This window comes from Opisthocomus hoazin, chromosome 10, assembly GCF_030867145.1.
Source record: "Opisthocomus hoazin isolate bOpiHoa1 chromosome 10, bOpiHoa1.hap1, whole genome shotgun sequence".
In the NCBI taxonomy this organism is placed as follows: domain Eukaryota; kingdom Metazoa; phylum Chordata; class Aves; order Opisthocomiformes; family Opisthocomidae; genus Opisthocomus; species Opisthocomus hoazin.
This window is the reverse complement of record NC_134423.1, coordinates 16,041,483-16,063,454: the sequence shown is the minus strand read 5'-3', so window position 1 is coordinate 16,063,454 and position 21,972 is coordinate 16,041,483. Positions and strand designations below refer to the sequence as shown.

The 21,972-nt window shown below is 39.8% G+C and overlaps 1 protein-coding gene across 2 annotated transcripts in view; it reads right to left on the bottom strand.

Annotated features, from left to right (window-relative positions):
- The window catches only part of THSD4 (thrombospondin type 1 domain containing 4), a 346,319-nt gene that overhangs the window by 150,145 nt on the left and 174,202 nt on the right, over window positions 1–21,972 (bottom strand). The window contains exon 1 of one of the 2 annotated variants that reach the window (XM_009935778.2): window positions 4,701–4,772. The exons of the other annotated variant lie outside the window; for it this stretch is intronic. Within the exon in view, the coding sequence (XP_009934080.1) occupies window positions 4,701–4,772 (72 nt within the window). Of the gene's footprint in view, window positions 1–4,700; window positions 4,773–21,972 lie in introns of those variants that run through there. 2 annotated transcript variants of the gene reach the window in all.

The following is a 21,972-nucleotide window of genomic DNA, read 5'->3' as shown; positions in this document are numbered from 1 at the left end:
GAGGTCGACCCCTGGGGTTCTGGAGCCGGGGATACAAAGGATCCGAGGCCCGCTATACTCCCACTGAAAAAGAGATTCTGGCAGCATATGAAGGCGTTCGAGCTGCTTCAGAAGTGGTCGGCACTGAAGCACAGCTCCTCCTAGCTCCACGATTGCTGGTCCTGGGCTGGATGTTCAAAGAGAGGGTCCCCTCTACGCATCATGCCACCGATGCTACGTGGAGTAAGTGGGTCGCGCTGATCACCCAGCGCGCCTGAATGGGAAACCCCAGTCGCCCAGGAATTCTGGAGGTAATCATGGACTGGCCAGAAGGCAAAGATTTTGGAGCATCGCCACAGGAGGAGGTGACACGTGCTGAAGAGGCCCCACTGTATAACCAGCTGCCAGAAGATGAGAAACAGTATGCCCTGTTCACGGATGGGTCCTGTCGCATTGTGGGGAAGCAGCGGAGGTGGAAGGCTGCTGTGTGGAGCCCTACACGACAAGTCGCGGAAACTGCCGAGGGAGAAGGTGAGTCCAGCCAGTTTGCAGAGGTGAAAGCCATCCAGCTGGCTTTAGACATTGCCAGTCGAGAGAAGTGGCCAGTGCTCTATCTTTACACCGACTCTTGGATGGTGGCCAATGCCTTGTGGGGGTGGCTGCAGCAATGGAAGAAGAACAACTGGCAGCGCAGAGGCAAACCTATCTGGGCTGCCCCATTGTGGCAAGATATTGCTGCCGGTCTGGAGCAGTTGGCTGTAAAAGTCCGTCACGTGGACGCCCACGTCCCTAAGAGTCGGGCCACTGAAGAACATCAAAACAACCACCAGGTAGATCAGGCTGCTAAGACTGAAGTGGCTCAGATGGATCTGGACTGGCAACATAAGGGTGAACTCTTTATAGCTCAGTGGGCCCATGACACCTCGGGCCACCAAGGAAGAGACGCGACATACCGATGGGGTGGACTTGAGCATGGATACCATCGCACAGGTTATCCATGAATGTGAAACATGGGCTGCAATCAAGCAAGCCAAGCGGGTAAAGCCTCAGTGGTATGGAGGACGATGGCTAAAATATAAATATGGGGAGGCTTGGCAGATTGACTACATCACACTGCCACAAACCCGCCAAGGCAAGCGCTATGTGCTCACAATGGTGGAGGCCACCACCGGATGGCTGGAAACCTACCCTGTGCCCCATGCCACCACCCGGAATACCATCCTGGGCCTGGAAAAACAAGTCCTGTGGCGACATGGCACTCCCGAAAGAACTGAGTCGGACAACGGGACTCACTTTTGCAACAGCCTCATAGACACCTGGGCCAAAGAACACGGTATCGAGTGGGTGTATCACATCCCCTACCATGCACCAGCCTCTGGAAAGATAGAGCGGTACAATGGGCTGCTAAAAACCACTTTGAGGGCAATAGCGGGTGGGACTTTCAAAAACTGGGATACTCATTTAGCAAAGGCCACCTGGTTGGTTAACACCAGAGGGTCCACCAACCGGGCTGGTCCTGCCCAGTCAAAACCTCAGCGCCCTGTAGAAGGAGATAAAGTTCCTGTAGTGCACATGCGGAACATGTTAGGGAAGACGGTTTGGGTTAATCCTGCCTCGGGCAAAGGCAAGCCCGTCCGCGGGATTGCTTTTGCTCAAGGACCTGGGTGTACCTGGTGGGTAATGCGGAAGGATGGGGAAGTCCGATGTGTACCTCATGGGGATTTGATTTGGGGCAAGAATAGTCCATAAATAAATTGTATAAAGCTAAATGTTAAATAACCCTGTCACTGTCTGTTATCACTGTTATAATTGTTATATGTTGTACCAGTAGTAGCATAGTAAGAATCGTCCAGATTAAAGAAGGATGGACTTTTTTCGATGAAAACCTAGCAGAGCACAGCGATGATGGAACTGGACCTGGTTTCCAACAACTGGCATCCAGCAACTTCATCAAGATCAACATCTCCTGCAGACTGTGGGCATGGGCAGCACCAGATACATCAGCCGTGAGCTCCGGATGCAGCAAGTGACCGCCCATCACCACACGTCACCTCTCCTGCCACTGAAGACCATTACGACAGATGGAGCCTGAAGTCATGGATTAAATGAACTCAATGGACACTTTAGAGTGATGATCCATAGACTAAGGGAATGATATCTGGAGACAGGAGAAGTGGTGGTGATCAACTGGACAATGGGGGACCTGGGCATGACGTAGATGGTATGGAATAAGGGGTGGATAATGTCCTGGGTTTGGCCAGGACAGGGTTAATTTTCACCGGACTCCAGGAAGGGACACAGCCAGGGGGTGGGGGCTGACCCCACCTGGCCAAACAGAGCCCGGTATTCCATACCATGTGATGTCACGCTGGGTTCCAGTGGGGGGGGGCGGCGCGGCGGGAACTCACTCGCGGCTTGGGGGGGCGCAGCGCCGGTCCTGTTCGGGAGAGCAGCTGTCTGGGTCATGCGGTTCATTGTTGTGTTTTCTCCTTATTTGTACCGTTGTTGTTACTGTTTCCCTTTGTTTGCTGTTCTGTTAAACTGCCCTTATCCTGACCCACCGGTTTCTGCCTCTTTCTTTTCATTCTCCTCCGCACGCCGGCGGGGGGAGGGGCGGCCGCGTGGCGCTTTTGTTGTCGGCGGCAGCCGAAACCAAAACAGAGAATTAAACAGAATAGTTCAAAGGAACACAAAACTATAACAAGGGTTCCTTTTAAAAATGCCATCTCACATTTTCCCTGTCTTCAATTCACTCTCTGTCCACTATGGGAAAAATCTTAACTGAGTAACTTCCTAGAGAAATAATATTTATGCAGCCAAAGTTCTGCAGCTGGAGCAGGGAAACACATGAGATTATCGGGTGGTCTCCTACAACACAGGACAAAGAATTACTAATTAGTAATAGTAGACACAGTATATTTTTTATTATATAATTCTCAAAATTAATCTTATGAACATAATAAAGCAGAAAATTTCTCACCAACTACTAAAATCTACAACATAAAATTCACTGATAAAGTAACAGGCCATTTCTCATATGCTGTCTGCTGTGTTAGCTGAAAAACGAAGAACGGTACAGTTTAAAGTACTTGGCATATGGATCACAGTGCTAAAACATTCCACATTGCACTTTTACGCAGAAATTCATTTCCAGGTAAGAACACAGCATTGGTTTTATTTTACTTGCTAACGAGCATAATTGGCAGGCAACACTGCTGCTGCTCTAGATTTGTTCTTTATATGGATCTCTGAATACCACATGTGCGTGCAGCGGTGACAGAAATCTTTTCCATATGAGCCATCACACATTTTCAGGTCCCTCAGTCTCGACCAGGTGAGTCCATCTATCGTTTTCTGTGCTCAGTAACAATCAACCAGGAAGTTAAAAACTTCAGTGACAACTAGAGGGCAACGATCAGCTTCCAGTCACTCTGATCATCAGTCCGTTTCAATTCCCTGAGCCTCTGCTGAAAACTTTTCCCTGCTTTAATTTGATCAAAGGCAGCACAAGATTTCGCTAAAAGACATTTTCTTGAATCAAAACCATTACAACTCCTCTTTTTTATACACCCTGAAAGCAAAATACAGTTCATGTGTGGACATACGAGCTACAGAGAGTGTCAACCACACACTCTTGGACAAGGTGTTTTTTCCAATTCACTTCCACTTTCTTTTACCGGGGAAATTGCTCTGGACTTTATTAGGCTACTATAAACGTGTGACAGGGGAAACAAAAGACAAAGCTGTAAAGCAGAATCACTGTTTTCAACAGATTTACTTAAGGAAGGCATATTATGGAACAAAACTATCCAATGATTCCTTTAAAATGCATAACTATACCTCACATTTCAGTTAGAGTGAGGGACAATGAGTATCAAATGTGTTTTCTGCTAGTAACTTCATGAGATGGAATATTTTGTATCTAATAGTACTATGCCTCACAAACTATTTCCTAAATGACAAACGAGTAGCTGAAATTCTCTGCTTTGGTATGAAATAAGAACTAGATGAGAAACTGCTCTGATGAGAACAAAAATCTGGAAAACTGCTTTGTAAATCAAGTAGCAGCTTTTCAGAGCGTAGCAAGGGCTGTTCTATTTTATTACTTCAAGTTTCTCATAGTAAGAATGCATAAAGTCCCTCTTTAATGATATGACATACATTTTAAAAAAATAAAGTTCTTTCTGCCCTGTCACATACTAGACATTACGTATATTTGCACAAAAAGAACCTTATTAAAATAACAATAAAGTTTCTACATGTTCACATACCCAAAATACATCCTTTGTAAAACCTTCCAATCATGCAGGTTTTTTGTAGAAAATCTGAACAGAACACTACCATCTACTGCTGCAAAGAGTATCATATTTCTCTGTATGTTCATAAAGAAGACTTCACAAATTACAGTCATCTCTCACGGAAAGCATATTGTGTATCAAATCAAAAGAAACTAGCTTTCAAACTACTCTCCCTTAGTATCTATAGGCTTTCGCAAAAAAAAAAACAAGAAACCCCAACAAAAAAACGAACAAAGCCCCCCAAAAGAAAACAACCCCCCCAAACTAAACCTAAACAAAACACCAGGTTTTTACACATGAAGCAAACAATGCAATTCTGAAATGCCTAGCAACATAAAAACCTTTCAGAATCCGTCTTAGGAGATAGGAAGGAAACAAACCCCAGGCAAGCAGATTTTTGACAAGACGTGCTACTTTGCTTACCTCACCCCCAGGTCTCGCTAACACCGCTGTTTGAAAGCAGAGCAACGTTAGTATCAGGTAGCTGACAAACATTATTACCCACAGCTAGAGCTACCCTGGAGGAGAAACCCCTCTGCCAAGTACTAACAGCTAGCAGATGCACTTGCGTCTCGGTGTCGAGCCCTCGGCTCTGGTAGGCACGACTCCTTTTCCCGCTCCCCCTCACTACCGCACTCACGGTACGCCCAGGAGCCGTGCTCTCAGCCACTGCTCGGGAGACAACTGGTAAGCTGATCTCTTCATGTAATGACTGCTCCCTGCTGGGGGAGGGGGCTGGGGGACTGTAGTCAGGATAGAGCAAAGGAGGGGAGGGACAGAGTGGTCACTGCCAAGTTATGCATCTGCTGTGATTCATGGAACAAGCGGAACGGTAACCTTTAATGCACGAGGAGGTTTGGCACGGCGCTGTTGACTTAGGCAGGCATGATTGGAGAAACAGGCTGCAGCAGCTCGCAAAAGATGCCTGTGGATGGTTAGACGGCACGTGCTACTTAAAGGTACAGCACCTCCTTTTGTGGAAGAAGTTTAAAATAAATAAATAAAACGTAAATTAAAAGCTAATCAGGAAGCAGCCCATGTTTTTACAGTCAGCCCCACACTGGCACATCCTGAAGGCCTGATCCTGCCAGGGGCTCGGTCAGAACTTGCGGGCTCTCACTCCCGGCCCACAGGGAACCCAAGTGTCCCTTCACTCTCCAGAATGTCGCAGCTCCTTCCCGAAATGGCCCCCATTCGTTAGGTTAATCCTGGAGCCAGATATGGATGTAATCTCTCTTTCATATTATAGCTGAATAAAATAATTTTTTGTTTATAACAGTCTAACCCATCAAATAACCTGCTTTGACTAAGCAAGCAGAAGTGCAAGCCTTTGAAAATAAAACCTTTTATTTTAGAAGATGAGTAAGATCTATTTTCAAGTAAGGAATAAAGTAGTATTGAAAGCCTGATACAAAGCGGAATTATTACATCTCACAAGCAGACCACTGTTTGTTCCAAAAATGAGTAACATTACAAAAAGAGCTACAAAAGTTGGAGGGCTTCCCTTTAGTTCAGTATGACTGATTGCAATCTCTACGCAATAGACATTTTCTTATGGTAAACTAAGCAACATAAAAATATAAAAGAATATAAAAAGAAGTTTTGAACCCCAAGGATCTATCACATTCAATAACAGGAGAGAACAAGTCTTTTGTAACATATATGGGATGCTCCAGTCCTATATTCTCTTTCCTTCCCTTTCTCATTTTACTTTTTCACAACTTTTAACTGTACTTACTGTTGCCTATTTAAGTATTTTATCATGGGAATGTGAGACGTTACGTCTTTCTTAAAGTTCCAACTCCTGAAGTCAAGAAAACACACTATATTCTCATCTTTCATGTAAATACATATCTCTCATCCTTATGGTTGTAGGGGAAAACTCAAAAATATGACCCAAGAATAACCTGGTCTCATATGTCAGACAGTAAACCACATGAACTCAGAATACAGGTACTTTAAAATATCCCAAGATTTTAGGAGGCGGGAGGTAAAAGTTTTGGTGAAATTGAGAAGCAAACTATTACTATGTATTAGATTTCTTTTTGTAATTTGGTGAGCTTTGTATACACAGCTGAATATGTCAGACTCCTCACTCTGTTTTTAAACTAGTTTACCAACCCTTCTTTTCCTGTGCTATGAGAGGTGAAAGACACAAATATTTTCCTTCTTTTTTTAATATTCAAACAAATCATAACAGAATACTTCTATGTACTAGAGAGCTTCCAGAATTGTAATTAAATACAGTCAAGCTCCTAAATCAGTATAGAAAATTAGCCTTCTCACTGCTGCTAAAAGTCCAGATTCTGCTGTATTTGAATATGCATATCTGATTCTCCAGCGTAGTAGAATCTGACTTGTATTAACTGGACATCATTGCCACTGCGCCTCTTCCCTCTCAGGCCTCTCCTTTTACAGACTACTACTACTACTGTCCATAAAGGGTACTCTCTCTTCTTCTGCCTAACTGGAATCACCATGCGGTGTCTCTCCTACATCTACAGAAGAACCTGCCCTTTTCAGCCTTCTCAGATCAGCAGACCACCTTTCACAGGTCAGCCTTTTTTCCCCCTGTGGTTCCCCAGCCTCGCCGCGCTGTGGATCTGGCAGCGTCACTGCTGATACCTGCAAGCGCTGCGTTTGGGGAGGGTGTGCTGGGGGGGCAAAGTCGGGCAGGCCAGGCAGGGCTGGGGGTCTCAGTGGCACCAGAGTTGCCTTCAGCTGAGTCCCCTCGAGGGAACGGTTCAAGCTTAAGAAGATACAAAAAGCCAGAGTGAGAGTTGCAGTGAGAATGGCTTTTCCGATTGACCTGACCGATCACAGGCAGCCGGCTACAGAGTTGTAAGAATGGGGACTGACAGCCAAACCTGCAGTTTTTGAAAACTTGACACTATAACCTTAATGGACCTTTCTGACAAAAATCATCCAGAACTCCCTACTACTATGTTGATCTCACAAATACAACAGCTCCCTTCAAGACCTAAATGAAAGAAGCATTTTCTCCTTTTTTAAGGCAAGCTGAAGGTTTGCAAGTTATACCGTTGTGCTGACAGCTAAATATAGAGCTGCCATGACAGGTACTTTGTACACTGGTTGCTTGTGGCAAAGTCTCTGGACTGAAAATGTAAAGCCAAATAAACTTAAGGAAATTTTCCATCAAAACCCTGTCAGGAAGCCAACCTGTCCCTCCATATTTTTTTGAAATATCCAGATGTACCACAAAAGGAAAAAGGATAGTGAGCAAACTGCCAACTAAACCAGAGTTCAAAACGCTTCCAACATGAAAGCTCCAACTATGATAATTAAAACTACAGTTTCAGTGTTTGAAAAAGTTTAGAAAGAACAAATGCACCATTTTAGATGTTGCAGTGTGTAACAAAAACTCCAATGACGAACGTTGCTTCATGCAGAATGACTACTGTTTCCATAAAATGAAGCTTTGCCTTTTTCTGTAGTTCTTCACAAAGTGAAATAATTTTTGTGAATAAATATATAGCATAGGCACAAAATTGCCAATGTACTCTTTTTTAATGGCAGGTAGAAAAGCAAAATGAAAAAAATTAGGAGTAACTGTGATTTTAGTCTTCCCTCTGCTCATCATTTCATAAAGCAATATATCCTCTGTAAATAATAAAAAACCTTATCAAAGTCTAACTGAATACTATTAGGATGAGTTTCTGAGCACAGAAAACTGTCCTACATTTGCATTTAGTAAGTCATGTAACTAATTCTTTCCATGTGCATTTAATTTTTCCTCTACAAAAACATACAGGCAGAATTCCCTGACATCCAGAAGCTGGTGTTCTGTTCTCTGTGTTAAGACATGAGATCAATCCATACCTGTGACTGCGCTTTCAAGCTTTATCCAGCTGAACTGGAATCGAGCATGTTCACAACCACAGCCTTTCTTTGCAGCACAAAGTAACTCGAAACTTAACACCATGCCAGACTTGCACTGCTGCAACCAAGATCAGAATTTCTCTGCAAACCTCAATAATCACTACACTAGAGATTACAAAGCTATTGGTGCAACAGAAAAAAATCAGTTCATGACTGAAGAGCTATTTCAGAGACGAAGTTCTGCAGTAGCAGACAGAGAAACCAAAATACCTTGCACCAGTAAAATGAAAGAAATAAAATATCTCTAATTTCAGCACAAAAGCATCCTTGGTTTTACTTAGAAACATACAAACATAGCAAAATAATACCGTAACTATTTTATGTATACAATTTAAATAGAAAATTCAAAATTGTATTTTTTTTTTAACAGGAAACCACATCAGAATCTTTTGAGGAAAGATCCTATCTCTCACTTTCAGAAATTAAAACACACAAAATACACAATGGATCTTTGGACAGAATAATTCTCATTAAAAAAGTACTGATTTCATCTGTGAACTACTTAACTGTCAGTCTCAAGGGGGTTGTAAATGTCAATCAGTTTATGAAGTTTGCTCACTAGATACCTCCTGAGGCAGTTGCACCTAAGTCTCAAACAAGTACAAGTTTGTTAAACTTATCAAAAGCAAGCAATTTCTCTTCCGGGTCTTTCAGCCTTCCTGTACTTCCACATCAAATCATGAACAGTACGCTCAGGTAAAATCACTCACGGTTACTTCTTTCTGCTAAAGGTATATTTGCTTAGAAAGTTGACCAAATTCCTAACATAAAAGTAACAATAAGAGAAAACATCAGTCAAAACAACATTTTAAAGACTTCCCTTCTACTTCCTACAGCTTTAACATTTGTAGAACTAAACTCTCAAACTTTTAAAGCAGGATAAGATGAAGTATAACTACATATTTCAGGCTGAATTATTTTAGAACAAGACAATGATGATTTCTGTGTATTTCAAAGTATTCATATGTACAATTCACACTTTGTCACTATGGGTGCAGCGTCAATGCTACTGGATTTGGTAGGAAATAGAGGGCTGACTGGAATGTCCACTGGTACTCAGCTGAAGCATATAAATTGATGAACTATTTAAAAGGAAGATAAAGCCTGAAACAAGTCTGCTGCTACAGCATAACTCATAAGCCCTTTAACTGTTTCTTAAAACAAGTATTTAAAATAGCATTCTCTTAATTTGCTTTGGCCGGACACCATCTTCCTGGAATCACTAATGGAAAAAGCCAATTAAGTAGACACTGCAGATTCTGTAATTATTTAAGAAAAAGTGTTGTTTTTTTATGTCAATGTTCCATGTAAAAATTTAACAGAAAAGAAAAAAGGCTGAATGTACTAGAAATTTAGTACAAACTACATGAGCTGAATAACAAAAGAAAAATCAAGTAGAAAATCTACTATGTTTTGGTTTTATTTAATTGGTCATCTTCCCCAGTTTGTGATCTACAGGCTACTTACAACAAAAAAGGAACAAAAGTTTAACAGAGAAAGTCTTATATGCTCGACAAAGTTATGTGTAAAGTTGGCTGCCATATTTAAAGCATTTCCAATATTGCTTTAAATATGAATTTCCAATAATTATCTCACTTAATTTTTTCCAGGAAGCATTAACTTCTGAATTTATTATTCAGATATTTTAAGGTTAAATAAATTACTGCTGTCCTTTAGCCTGAACTACTGAGACACTGGCCATAAAATGTTACTCAAAATTTCTTCTATGAGTTTTCTTGATTTAAAAATAATGTTTAATTAAACACTTGAAATAAAGAAGAAGCCTTCTGCCACCCCGTGTATGTCTCTGAGCAGTCAGGGAATTTAGACTGCAGAAAGAGTGTATTTTCCTTGAATGTATTTTCCTTGCAGATAAAACAGTGCACTTGCAGAAAAATGCTGCTCCCTGCCCTGCCCTGCCTTCTTGGATTCAGGAGGTACTGCAGCTGAACCACAAAGGGATTTCTTTACCCTCATGAAGGCTTTTACACCCACTTCACTGGTTTCTGCATTTCACTGGCCAGACAGGGCGAAGAAAGAGAGCAAAAGATTCCCTCCTATGCTCTCCCTTCTGTAGTTGAAGCATTTCTCCTTGCTGCTGCAGTCCTTTTGAAAGAGGTGTGCTCACACTCACACTGAATCTGAATTTCATCAGCATCTCTGTCTTTTGTTGACCAAGAACAGATGAAATAACAATAGGTACAAGAAGGACCAAGGAGTATTTGGACTTTCATTCATGCCGTTAAACAAAACAAAACCCATACAGTTTGGGAAGGAAAACAAGGTGTGAGCTATGTATTACAGCCTAAAGGTAAGTGTATGGAGCCCTATGAGAACAAACCCTAGACACTAAGCACCTTGGAGGAAACAAGTCCCAGACCCTCACACATATTTCACTGCATCTCAGCATTTTTTCTTGGTTGAAGTTTTAACTCAATCTAAGTGTTTCAGATACTAACACTTTTACAAGTAACTCTCAATGTCTTATTTGTGTCCTTTTGCTCAATTTTTTCATTAAGAAAGCAGCTGACTTCACATAATTTCTTGTCCAAAGAAACCTTTAAGAGGATAGTTATGCCCATAAAAAAAAATCCTTCCAAAACTGAAATACTGACTGGCTACCAGAATACGCTGTTGCATGGGGCAGCATGTCTTCCACTGTTATCTTACATAATGAAGCTAGGGATATTCTTACCTATCAATATGTCTTATCATTTTTTGATCACACTGTACAGTTATGGAAAAGACAAAAGAATGCTGTGGAAAAAGAGGTCTTTAAAAAGTTTTTAATAAGTTATTCCATACAGTCGCTTTGTGTTCTTATTAATGCTTTTAGTAGCTAACCACTTTCCAAGTTACCTTTTAACTTCTATTCCTGCTTATCTCCCTTTCTAAACTGACCAGTCCTCATTCTTCCACTTGTTTCTCATCTAAAGTCACTTCAAGTTCTGGCTTTTCCTCAGCTCCATATCTTTTTGCTTCTTTGTTGGGAGGAAGTAGCGATCTGATCTGATCAGTTTAGAAAGTACACCATTAAAAACGTATTATTGCATCCTGTGGCAATGGCATTACAAAGTAAGTTTCAACTAGGCATTTGTATATAGTTAGGTCAGCTCAGCTTACATTACGTTGCTGGAAGTTTGTCAGTTACTTCAGCAATAACGTGTTAGTCTTCATTGTCATCTTTTTTTTCCTCTTCTTACTACCATGGTACTGGCAGCGCATGGTGCTTTTAAACTACACTCGAACCCTGAAAAGGACATCCGAGCGTTTCCTTCCTCTTCTCAGACTTCTGAGGAGACTCCTTCCTCTCCTCACTCAGACTTTTGATTACAAAGCCAGACTTTACTGAAGAGGTCCACCTTCAAAGAGCTGAGTATTCACCTCAAATTGATTTATCATCTTGAGTCTTTCCTTCAGTACTAAATCTATTATCCCTTTCTCGTTTCTGGCATTACAGTGTGCTAGAGGGAGGAAAGGACCTTTGGTTGTCACCTGCCCAGGGCTGGGCTAGAATTCATATTTTTCATGGCGTTATTCCAGTTTTCTGTGTTTTGATGATAGAATTCTGGTTTATATCCCAAGTTCTCAAAGCACCTCTTTGCCTCCCCAGACAGTAGCTGCATAGTGCTAGTAGAATAAGATGACATTTATGAGGCATTCCTTCCTCTGCCCAACACTACATTTACACTACAGAACAAGTGGACACCATACTTTGAACTTCTAATTTTGATGAATATCATTCATTCTGTGACAAAAAATTTTCCTCTGCATTTTTCAATCAATGTCTTCTGTTTTCCTAATAAGGCATTAAGATTTTTAGCACCATATTCTGGTCTTCCTCACACATCATTTGAATTATTTTAGGTTTTTATTTTATTTATTCACATTATTTTCTTACCTATTTTCACAACACAATTCAACATTATGGATCCTATACACAAAAAAGTGGTGCGACCAAAAGGATAAGAGTTCTTTGATGGATCATATTTAATCTCTTCTTTGTATGCATAAAAACGAGACATAGATTTCTAGAAAACCACCTCTCATCACGCTAGTTTCACATAAGGCATTTTGATCTGTGTTTAATGTTGAAGTGTAGCAAATGAGCAGCCACATAAAAGTAGGAACTGAAGGAAAAAGCATGCCTTTCCCTTTAAAATACTTGAACTGGTTCCTTCACAACTACCACAAAATTGGAAATAAACGACTTGGTACCACTGCTATATTTGGATGCTTCACGTAAAACAAGAAATGTGACTAGGCCTGTTTGTCCTTTTAAAAAATAAATCCTCCTGCAAAACTTCAAATAATCTTTAACTAAACCAAATTAATTATAAATTACACAAATAATGCATGTCTATTTCCTGTGAAAAGTAAGCCTCCTCCTAGAGAAAACATTTTAAATATAAATTTGAATCACAGTATTTTCAGATCTCTCACTTCTTCATGAGGGGTAAAGGCTGATACTTCTAACTCTGCATGTAGAAATTATTTTAAAGATACAATAGGGAAAAAGGTGAGGACCCTGGATCATGTAAGTATACTTATTTTTTCATTACAAAACCAAATAAATAGAGGTCCTGGCAAAAAAGCACTAAACCGCATGATGTAATAGGCCATGACCTGTGCTGTGAATCCTCCAGTGAAATCAGAATTATAAAGGAGAGTGTTTTTTCAGGTCCAAAACTACAACACATTAAAACTAGATTTTAGCGCTAACACACATTTTCCCAAGTGTCCAGCTGGCAAATGACAGCTGCATCAAGCATGCCCTCATAAAACGATGGGAACAAGCTGTCTCCAAGAAAAAACTAACCAATTAGCATTGCAAATGTAATCATAATTTTTAATTTTGCGTGGAAACGTTCTTGAAATTCATTAGAGGAGGAAGCCCTTGTAGAACATGTTTTCATGCATATACTTTACCTGTCCTCTTATTTTCTACATTGGTAGAAATCTCAAAACCATAATGAGATTCTTTTAGACCGGAGAAAACAGATCTAGAAAGAAAATCATTGTGAGTCCTCCCCAAGAGTGGGTCAACTATAGCACATAGTAGTCTAATACGCAGGTAGGAAAAGTGTAAAAAACACTATGGTAAAACCTACGTTTACAAGAAATAAGCATCATGTCATGCCAACTAAAGATGAAAAGAAAGCTCTGCAAAAGCTGACCGACAGTTTTCATGCTTACTACTTAACTAAAGCAGTAAAACAGCATCAGCCAGCCTTCAAAGACTCTGCCAGGGAGCAGCGACAGCTGGCTGCTCCCTAGAGGGGTGGGGAGCCGCGTGTCAAGCATGCCGACAGCGGCAGCAAGGCAGGCGCCCTCACTGTCGGGGTCTCTGTCCCACTACTGCCGCAAGACGGAGCAGGGCAGATCCAGGCGTGGCAGCCAGGCTCAGACAAGAGCCAAGATCACCGACCAGGTGGTGACCAGGCAGGTGCAAGGTCAAGCCAAGCAATCAGTCCGTGGATCAGGGTGCAAATCAGCAGGGTCCATGGCCTGGCGCGTGTGGGGCTGTGGCCGAGCTGGAGCAAGGCACACCTCCACGGTAGCTCAAGCAGGGTCTGGAGGCCCAGGGCTGAATTAAAATAGGGCTACTGGTCCCATGAGCAGAGATGCAAGGGGAGGCCCACCAAGGTGAAGCTCATCAGCGCCATTAAGGCTGATTAGTGTAATCAGGGCCCTGAAAGTCTGTGCCTATGCCAAAATTCACATTTCTAATCATGAGTATACAGGGCTAGCAACAGTAGAAATCAGCTAAGCAAAGGGAGAAGGTAAGAGACTGTATCAGGCAGCAGATAAACAGTCTCAGAATAGAGGCAACTTTGAGAAAGGAGCCAGTGCTGCACACATTACAACACACTGTGTAGGGGCCAGGACTAGATCAGCATTCCTCCTATAAAAGAAAGTAAACATCAGACCAGGAGTCATACAGCTAGAGCTCTGGAGTCATACAGCTGGAGCTCTGGTGCCAAGGACAGTTCTGTAGCACAGACACCTCTGTCCTCTGATGTCACAGAATGTACTGAACCAGAGCTTAGTGCATATCCAAAAGAAGAAGAAAGGAAAAAAATCTTGGAAGATTTGTATTCATGATCAAATTGTATTTTCTGTAGTTTATAGGAATACCAGGTTTCTCCTCTCTTCTTCTGACAGAAAGAATAAAAATAGCTGTTGTGCTGCCAAAGAAAATGTGTATGCTTGGCTGAAGACTTGAGATTTAATTGCAATACTGATCAAAACACTGGATTAAGCACTCAACCTGAAACCAAACACTGGAATAAAGAGGAGGAAGATTTCCAACTTAATTTCATTACACAACACTGATACCTGAAGTGAGCAGAGAGCTTTAATCTCATAGTAATGTAACTTCTGCTTTGGGTAGCAACCACATCCCAGGTTACCACACCAAGTTACAAAACTCCTGAGCCAAAGGCACAATTATTCCTTCCCAAAAATCTCTTCATGTTCTGTTTGATTCCATCTTCCCAATTCACCACCTCTTCCAATAAGACCATCTGATCTAAGCATACTATAGCATACCTACTCCTAATTGCATTGCAAATTAAAAGAATTAACACTAGCCTAGGTCAGAATCTACTCTGTTAGTGGGCTAAAGGCTCATTTTTCACCACTGGGGGTCCATGCCAGGTCAAGAACGCACAGCACCAACAGATCAGTTACACTGCTGGTGCAAATTAGGTACAAATTAGAAGCATAGCTGCAGTGCAAGAACAAGCCCTCTCTTTCTCTACAAATGTATACCATACGAAAAATGAATGAACTCTTTTTAATTATAGAGCAACTGTGTATCTTTACTGTCTCGATGAAAACAAAATTCTGAGGAAATCTGATTGCTTACATATTAGATTTTTAGATAGCTCATCTTATAAATGTGCTTTTTTTAAAGAAATCATATTAAACACATGTTGCCCATTAGAACCAAATGAACTATCAGGAGTATTCCAGCTTTCTGGAATCTGGACAGTTGTCCCATATGCTAAAATGTTTGGAAGCACACAGGTAGAGAAGATACCTGGACTTTACTCCTTTTTTCTAGATGTCTTGCAAACACACGTCATTTACAAAGAGAAAATGGCCAATTCTTGTGCATGGTTGATTCCTGCAACACAGGAAATTGGAAACATACAGCTATAGATCATGTTAAACCTTGAGCTCTATGTCTTGTATATGAATTCTGAAAATTCAAATGCAGCTCTAACTAGACAACTAGGATCTTAAAATAATTATGCATTCTTGTGTCTCAAATATTTCATTTACTATAGGACCAGCAACTCACAAAACTGATAAATACTGGTATAAACAGCTGATAAGCCTCTGAGTACTCAGAGCATGTCCAGTATAATACAACTTCAAATTTGTATTCCTAAAACAGTCAACTGAAACAAGTTCAGTCCTGTCAAATTTTCTCATGCGCAAATGGCATGCTTAAATTCAGGAACACTCTTCTACTAGATAAGGCGCACAGTCAAGCCCAAACTGACTGCATGAAATAGTTTGATACTCCGAAAACTTTCTTTTTAAAGTTAGTTAGCATGCCATTTTATTTTTAAGCAGCTAACCTACAGTATACAGTGTAAAATCTCTACATAATGCCACAAAACCTAGAAATAGTGTTTGCTGATAACAAGGGGTAAATAAATATCATATGAACACTAAGATTACAAAAAGCACTTCTTAAAAAGCTGCATAGAACAAAGGAAGTGAGGAAACCTTCTCTACATATATTTTGAAAGATGCAAATGGTGTTGATTATTTTATCCCCATACTCAGACTGTCTACATGGGTTAAAGCTAGCAATAACACCAGTTCTAATCTTAAAGGCCCGTAGAGAGACATAAAACTTGACTGTTTGAGAAATCTAGTTGTAAAAGCACATCTGTGCAGCCAACACCATCACACGTCTGGAAAACAATCAATGTGGAAGAAGGATTTCCTTCTGAAGATTTCCTGCACAGTTCCAAGTCTTTTCAATACAGTAACTTCATATTTGTATGGATCATGTCTTAAATAATTTTCAGGCAATGTTTCAGGGAAGTCTTCCGCACAATGAAATATTTCTCAATGAATATATCACTTAATTTTTACATACCGCTCCACATGCTAGCTCATCTTCAATGAAACAAGTAACGGTACTCACCATTTAGTTATTTTCCTAGCGTAACAGCATTATAACCCCACCATTCCACTGGTAGCATATTTAGTTTAAATTGGACTTGCCTTTTTCACATGTATTTCACAAACTACCTATCACTGCTGTTTCAGACACGCTGTCAAGGGATTAGCGCATGTAGGCAAAACAGTTACAAAGTTAGGAATCTTAAAATATGTATATCTATATTAAAATTTTATTTCTCCCATCTTTAACTTTTTGTTTGTTTGGAGGTTTTGGGGGTTTTGTTTAGCTTGCTCATTTCACTGTGGATATTACTGTAAGAAAAGATGACTCTTAAAAGATAATGGACTTAGTGATACTTCCCATAGGAAAGAAACTAGCAGAAAATAGTGTCACATAACAGCCAACACCATGGTTACACTTGGGAAAGCTGGAGAGGGATTTCTCAAGGCATCAAAAGGACTCAGTTATCCTACAATACAGATTTCCAGGTTATCCTAACAGAGCTATTACAGCTTCCAGCAGTTAAAAGAGAATTTGCCAAGAGAATTCATGACCTTCATCAGAACACCCAGATTTCTAAAGTGTCCTAGTCTAATAGATATGGTCCACATTGTTAGTGATAGGAATTTGTCCAAGTGACTTTAACCCAAGATTAATAATCAGTTATTCAGAATCACCAATACACAGTAGCCAGCTATGCGTTACAATCATTCTCCAATAAGAAAGAAAATGCCATCTTAATTCATAATTTGTAAGGATTAGGATTATTTTAAAACTGCCAATCAATCCAATTACTGATAACCTTAAAGCACTACAGATATTTCAAACTTTACCTTATCAGACAAAAGAGATTCCAGAAAAAATACAACTCAAAAAAAAGACAATCATTATTTTGCTGTCTTCAACTGAGAAAACTACTTGTACCCAGGGGTCTGCACGTTAACAAGTAAGCGTGTGGTGTAACTCAGAACTGAATTTTCTTTTAAACATTCTTCTACATTCACAGGTTAGTAGTCTAGCCATCGAGTCACCATTCATGCCAGCAGCCTGTCCATTAATTTAAAAAAGAATTACTCAAAGCTATACAGCAACCCAATGACACGAGCTGGTGAAGGATGGTAAGTATGACTAATACCACAGCTACTCTGCTGATGTATTTGGAAACAACTTGAAGACCAAACTGAGAGCTTGCCATGATACCAGACAGCTGCATGGAGAATACTATTTATTACTAATACTCATCATCTGGAAAAAGTATACACAGATACATAAATTCCCCAAACTGCAAATAAGCAAACAAAACCAGACACCATTTCCCAACTGGCAGTTAATTTGTCTGCATCAGTTTGCAGATTTGTCATTACTTGTTTTAGAAGTAAGTTTACAATGAAGTATGGTTATTTTATCCCTTTCCCAGGAAATACACCAAATAAAGTGCAATGATGAGGTTTTCAGCATGTGTTCTTAACCCCCACACAATAGCAAATATTCAAATAATGTTTTGAAATGTTAGGTGCGGAATATTTTATTTTTTTGTGTCCTCAAGCCTGCAAAGTAAGTAATAGTTTTATAGTGTCTTAGTTAATTTATATTTAACCAGAAAAGGTCAGATTCACTGGAGATTGTTTGCTTCTCTTTCAATCTCAGTAACCATTACTTTCATTTTTATAGTACCAGAGACAGATTTTTCCCTTCTTTCTTTTTACTGAAAATGGGTGATATTCTTCTCCCTTATGAAACGCTTCATAGATAAAAACTCACAGTGCAAAATTCTACACTATATGATAGAATAGCAGCCTTGTTTTTACCAAATATGTATTGTTTCAAATTTCTAAATGCATTATGCTCAAGTAGATCAAGAGAATACTTTAGGATACATGCTAGACCGTGATGGTAAATGGCATTACACAAATTCAATCTGCCATGGGCCACTGATGACTACTTATCCAAAGCCAAAATAGACAAAGATTAAATCAAGCATTAATCTATGAATTAAAGCATTTGTTATGAAGTATTATCATGGAAGACTAGGCATTTATCTTAAAAAGGCTTTTAAAATCTCATTCTTTAACTTTCCAAGCACTCCTTTTAAATTAAACAGAGTGATGTTAATCTAAATATAGTATTATCCAGGTACTTTTTTGCAGCTTTTCCAATCCTTCACCTCCATGTTCTCAGCTATCTTCCTTTCTCTGATGTCATTTTCAAGTATACCTCTCTATAATACCCATGATTAGTCCCTGTTTCCTCACGATCTATCAGCTTGATTGCTACCATCAGATAACAAAACAGCCACTTTGCCAATATCTTAGAGGGAAATATAAATTATCGCTTCTCCAACAAATATTTGTAAACAGCCTGAGTCCTTGGGGCATGGTCTTTAAATGTAAAACATTTAATCTAAGGGCCACATATTGCTTATTTTTCTCTCATTTTCACATCTTGTGATATTGGCACAGTAGACTCAGCAGGTTCTGTGGGAACTAATTCTCAGGACATATAATGTATTGCCACATCTGAAGATTTTTTGCAACCTAGAGACACTACAGAAAGTGTTTAGTAAAGACTGGATTTCAGTTTGTAACCTCTAGAAAAAATACTGACCTTTTGCTTTCCTCTGAAAAAATGTAACTGCGAAGGACTCAGTCAGATACTGTACATAGTTTTACCTGGTAAAGTAAATATTCTTATGTCCATATCTAGAAAACCCTCAATATATCTATGAAGAAAGAAATATTTCCTAGAAATTCCTATGCAAGATCACTATTGTATATATTATTAGGGAAAGCATAATCAACTTAAGGAGTATTAAGAGATTACCAGTTAGGTTCTTCAGTACATCTATCCTACTACCCTAACACTTTCAATCATTGCCTTTAAATTTGTGTAGGAGTCACAGACTATATTCCCTTCATTGCAGAGAAAAATACAGTACACATACATAATTCCACATCTAGCCTTCATGCTATTTGCTGCCAAGGCGGTTTGGCAAGCAGTGAAGATATTTCGAAGGAAAACATATAGGGCCTCATTCAGTCATATTAATGCTCCTTCACATTCCTCTTGTAATATTATACTGCCCATAAAGCTTATTTAAGTACAAGAGCATCTTCAGCAAGCTGGGCTTTGAAAATAAAGACCCACGTGGAGAATCCAACATCAGCACCAGTACTTAGTTTTCATCTTCACACAATAGCCATGTTACTAAAGGAACTTGTAGGTACATGAGAACAGAAAGTGATGTATAGGTTTAGAATTGAAAACAAATACAACTTTCCCAACAAATTTTAAAATGAAGAAAGTTTGCTGATGTCACCTGGTCATTTTGCATAAAAGTAAAAAACCCTACAGACTTAATTATCACACGCGCAAGCATCCCACAGCAGCACTGCAGAGAGTAACTATAGACAAAGAATTGTTTGTTTGTTTGTTTGTTTAAATGGGTATAATAGAGGGGAAGTGGTGACTGTCCAATATAGGGCTGAAAAAAATAACATTCAGACATCCCTTCCCCAGCAAATGTGTTCTCTAGGCATGTTTATGGTATGATTAGTCTAGCACATTGTTTTAATTGGACGGATATATAAGGTTTTAATCCAAAAGAGAGTAAACACCCATTATGCTTAATTTAACATTTGTCTTGCAAACTGCAAACCAACAGGAAAGTTCGATCAGGGACACTATAGTGCATCATACACTAAAAGGACAAAGAAAATTGTCAGAACTATGGTTCTGAAAAAAATGGCTGAAAGCAAAATATGCTCTTGCATTTATATATGTAACAAAAAGCACCTAAGAATTTGAAGCCAAACTCATCAATGTAATTTGTAAAGCATAATGAGAAAAGACAGCAGATAACAGCTGCTGTGCAACAACAACTGTTACTAGTTTATCAGATGTGATCAGAGTGGCCACAGATGAGTTTAGAAATAGGATTTTAAGGTAAGCTTTCCTTTTACTTTTGTTCTAGTGAGACTACAGAGAACATTTTTCTAAGAGTCAAACTTCTGACTGTATTGCATGCTGGACCCGTCTTGGTCATAATTTGTACAGTTTGTGTGTAAGTGACAGATTTGCAACAAATTTCTGAGACGGGAATTGCTTCTGAATGATGTTCAAGTTCAGAAAAGTGGATGGAATTATGTTAAAGAAATACAATCATTTAGTTTTACACAAAATTAAGCTCTAACGCATTTGCTCCAGACGAGCCTTGTTATGCAACATACGATAATTCTGCATCTAATTCTGCAGTTCTGCCATAAATTCAATCAGGCTTTAGCATAACCCCACTTTAAGACTTCTGTGACTACTCACATCAATCACACAATGCTTAATCTGAACATATATGTGCTTAGTCTGTGGGGACACTCTGCAATACAGAAATTCCCAGAAATAAATTGAGCATAGGAACCTACCTATTTAAGGAGATTAAATCCACTACAATACTAACAGAACAAACACACCACTCTTCTGAAATAGACTGTTAATTACTTTTTCCTGTGTCTTGTATCACACTTTTGCAAACACCATCTTAAGATTTTTAGGCTAGTTCCCTATCATTTCATGTAACAGGCTATGAAGCCTAAAAAATGTACCTAATTCTGTCTCCATTTGCAAAAAAACACAGCAAAACCAAACGCCTGACAATGACTTACAGTCGCTTTTTGTAGATCAGAAGCTGTCCAGGGAATAATCTTTCCTTTTACAACCAAAATTCCAATCAACTTCAAGTTTAAACAGATATTCATCAATCTTAAACTTCTATCTGTGATTAATTCTACTTTTCTTCTAATAACTGATGTCAAGGTCCTCCATCCAACTTGCACGTACTCTCAGCTCAAGTGCTCTTTGGTGAACACTACACCATACAATAGGTGCACACTATGCACAGAGCCTTCTTCTTTAGTTGATTGAAACATGTGCGCATTGCTCCCATCAGATGATGAAGAAAAGGAACTGAAATCATGATGATAAAGAACTTCTTCAGCCTTCAAAAGGAAAGCATACTCAGGGATGCTCCATCTAACATGCAAACAGCAACAGACAGAGCTACGAAACCCAGATTTCATGGGACTTGATACTCTGTCAGCAAAAGTGCCAAACTGTGACCATCATCCATCCAGAGATTCTGCACTGGCCTTCATTGTGCTGGTGCTATTTCCAAATCTGCCTCTTTTTTTCTTTTTGGCTTGGAGAACTGCAAATGCACAGCACCTCTAGGGTCTGTACCTCGTTCAGCTGCAGCCTGCTGACCAGTTGCTACCTGCCAATTCACAGAGGATCTGACCAGACTGACTTGATGTATTCTGGGAACCTTTATCATCTCAAGCTGTTCTTTGGAATACCTTTTCTACATCTGTCTCAAAGTGCCTTTTCCATGCATGTAAAAAAGGTTGGGGTAACTCTAGAATTCACTAGGTTCTAAGACCAGGCATAATGTTATACATCTGGATAGCCTGGACAAACGCACAAAGGCCTTTAATTCTCTCAGGTCAACATTTCCAGGAAGAAAGAAGGACATATTTTAGAGGAAGAGATGAGGCTTGAACATATGGTTGCCATAACCAGTGCATTATAACTTAATAGAGAAAGACTATCTAGAAAGAAGGATAGGGTAGCTCATGCAACTTCTCTTCATGAATACAT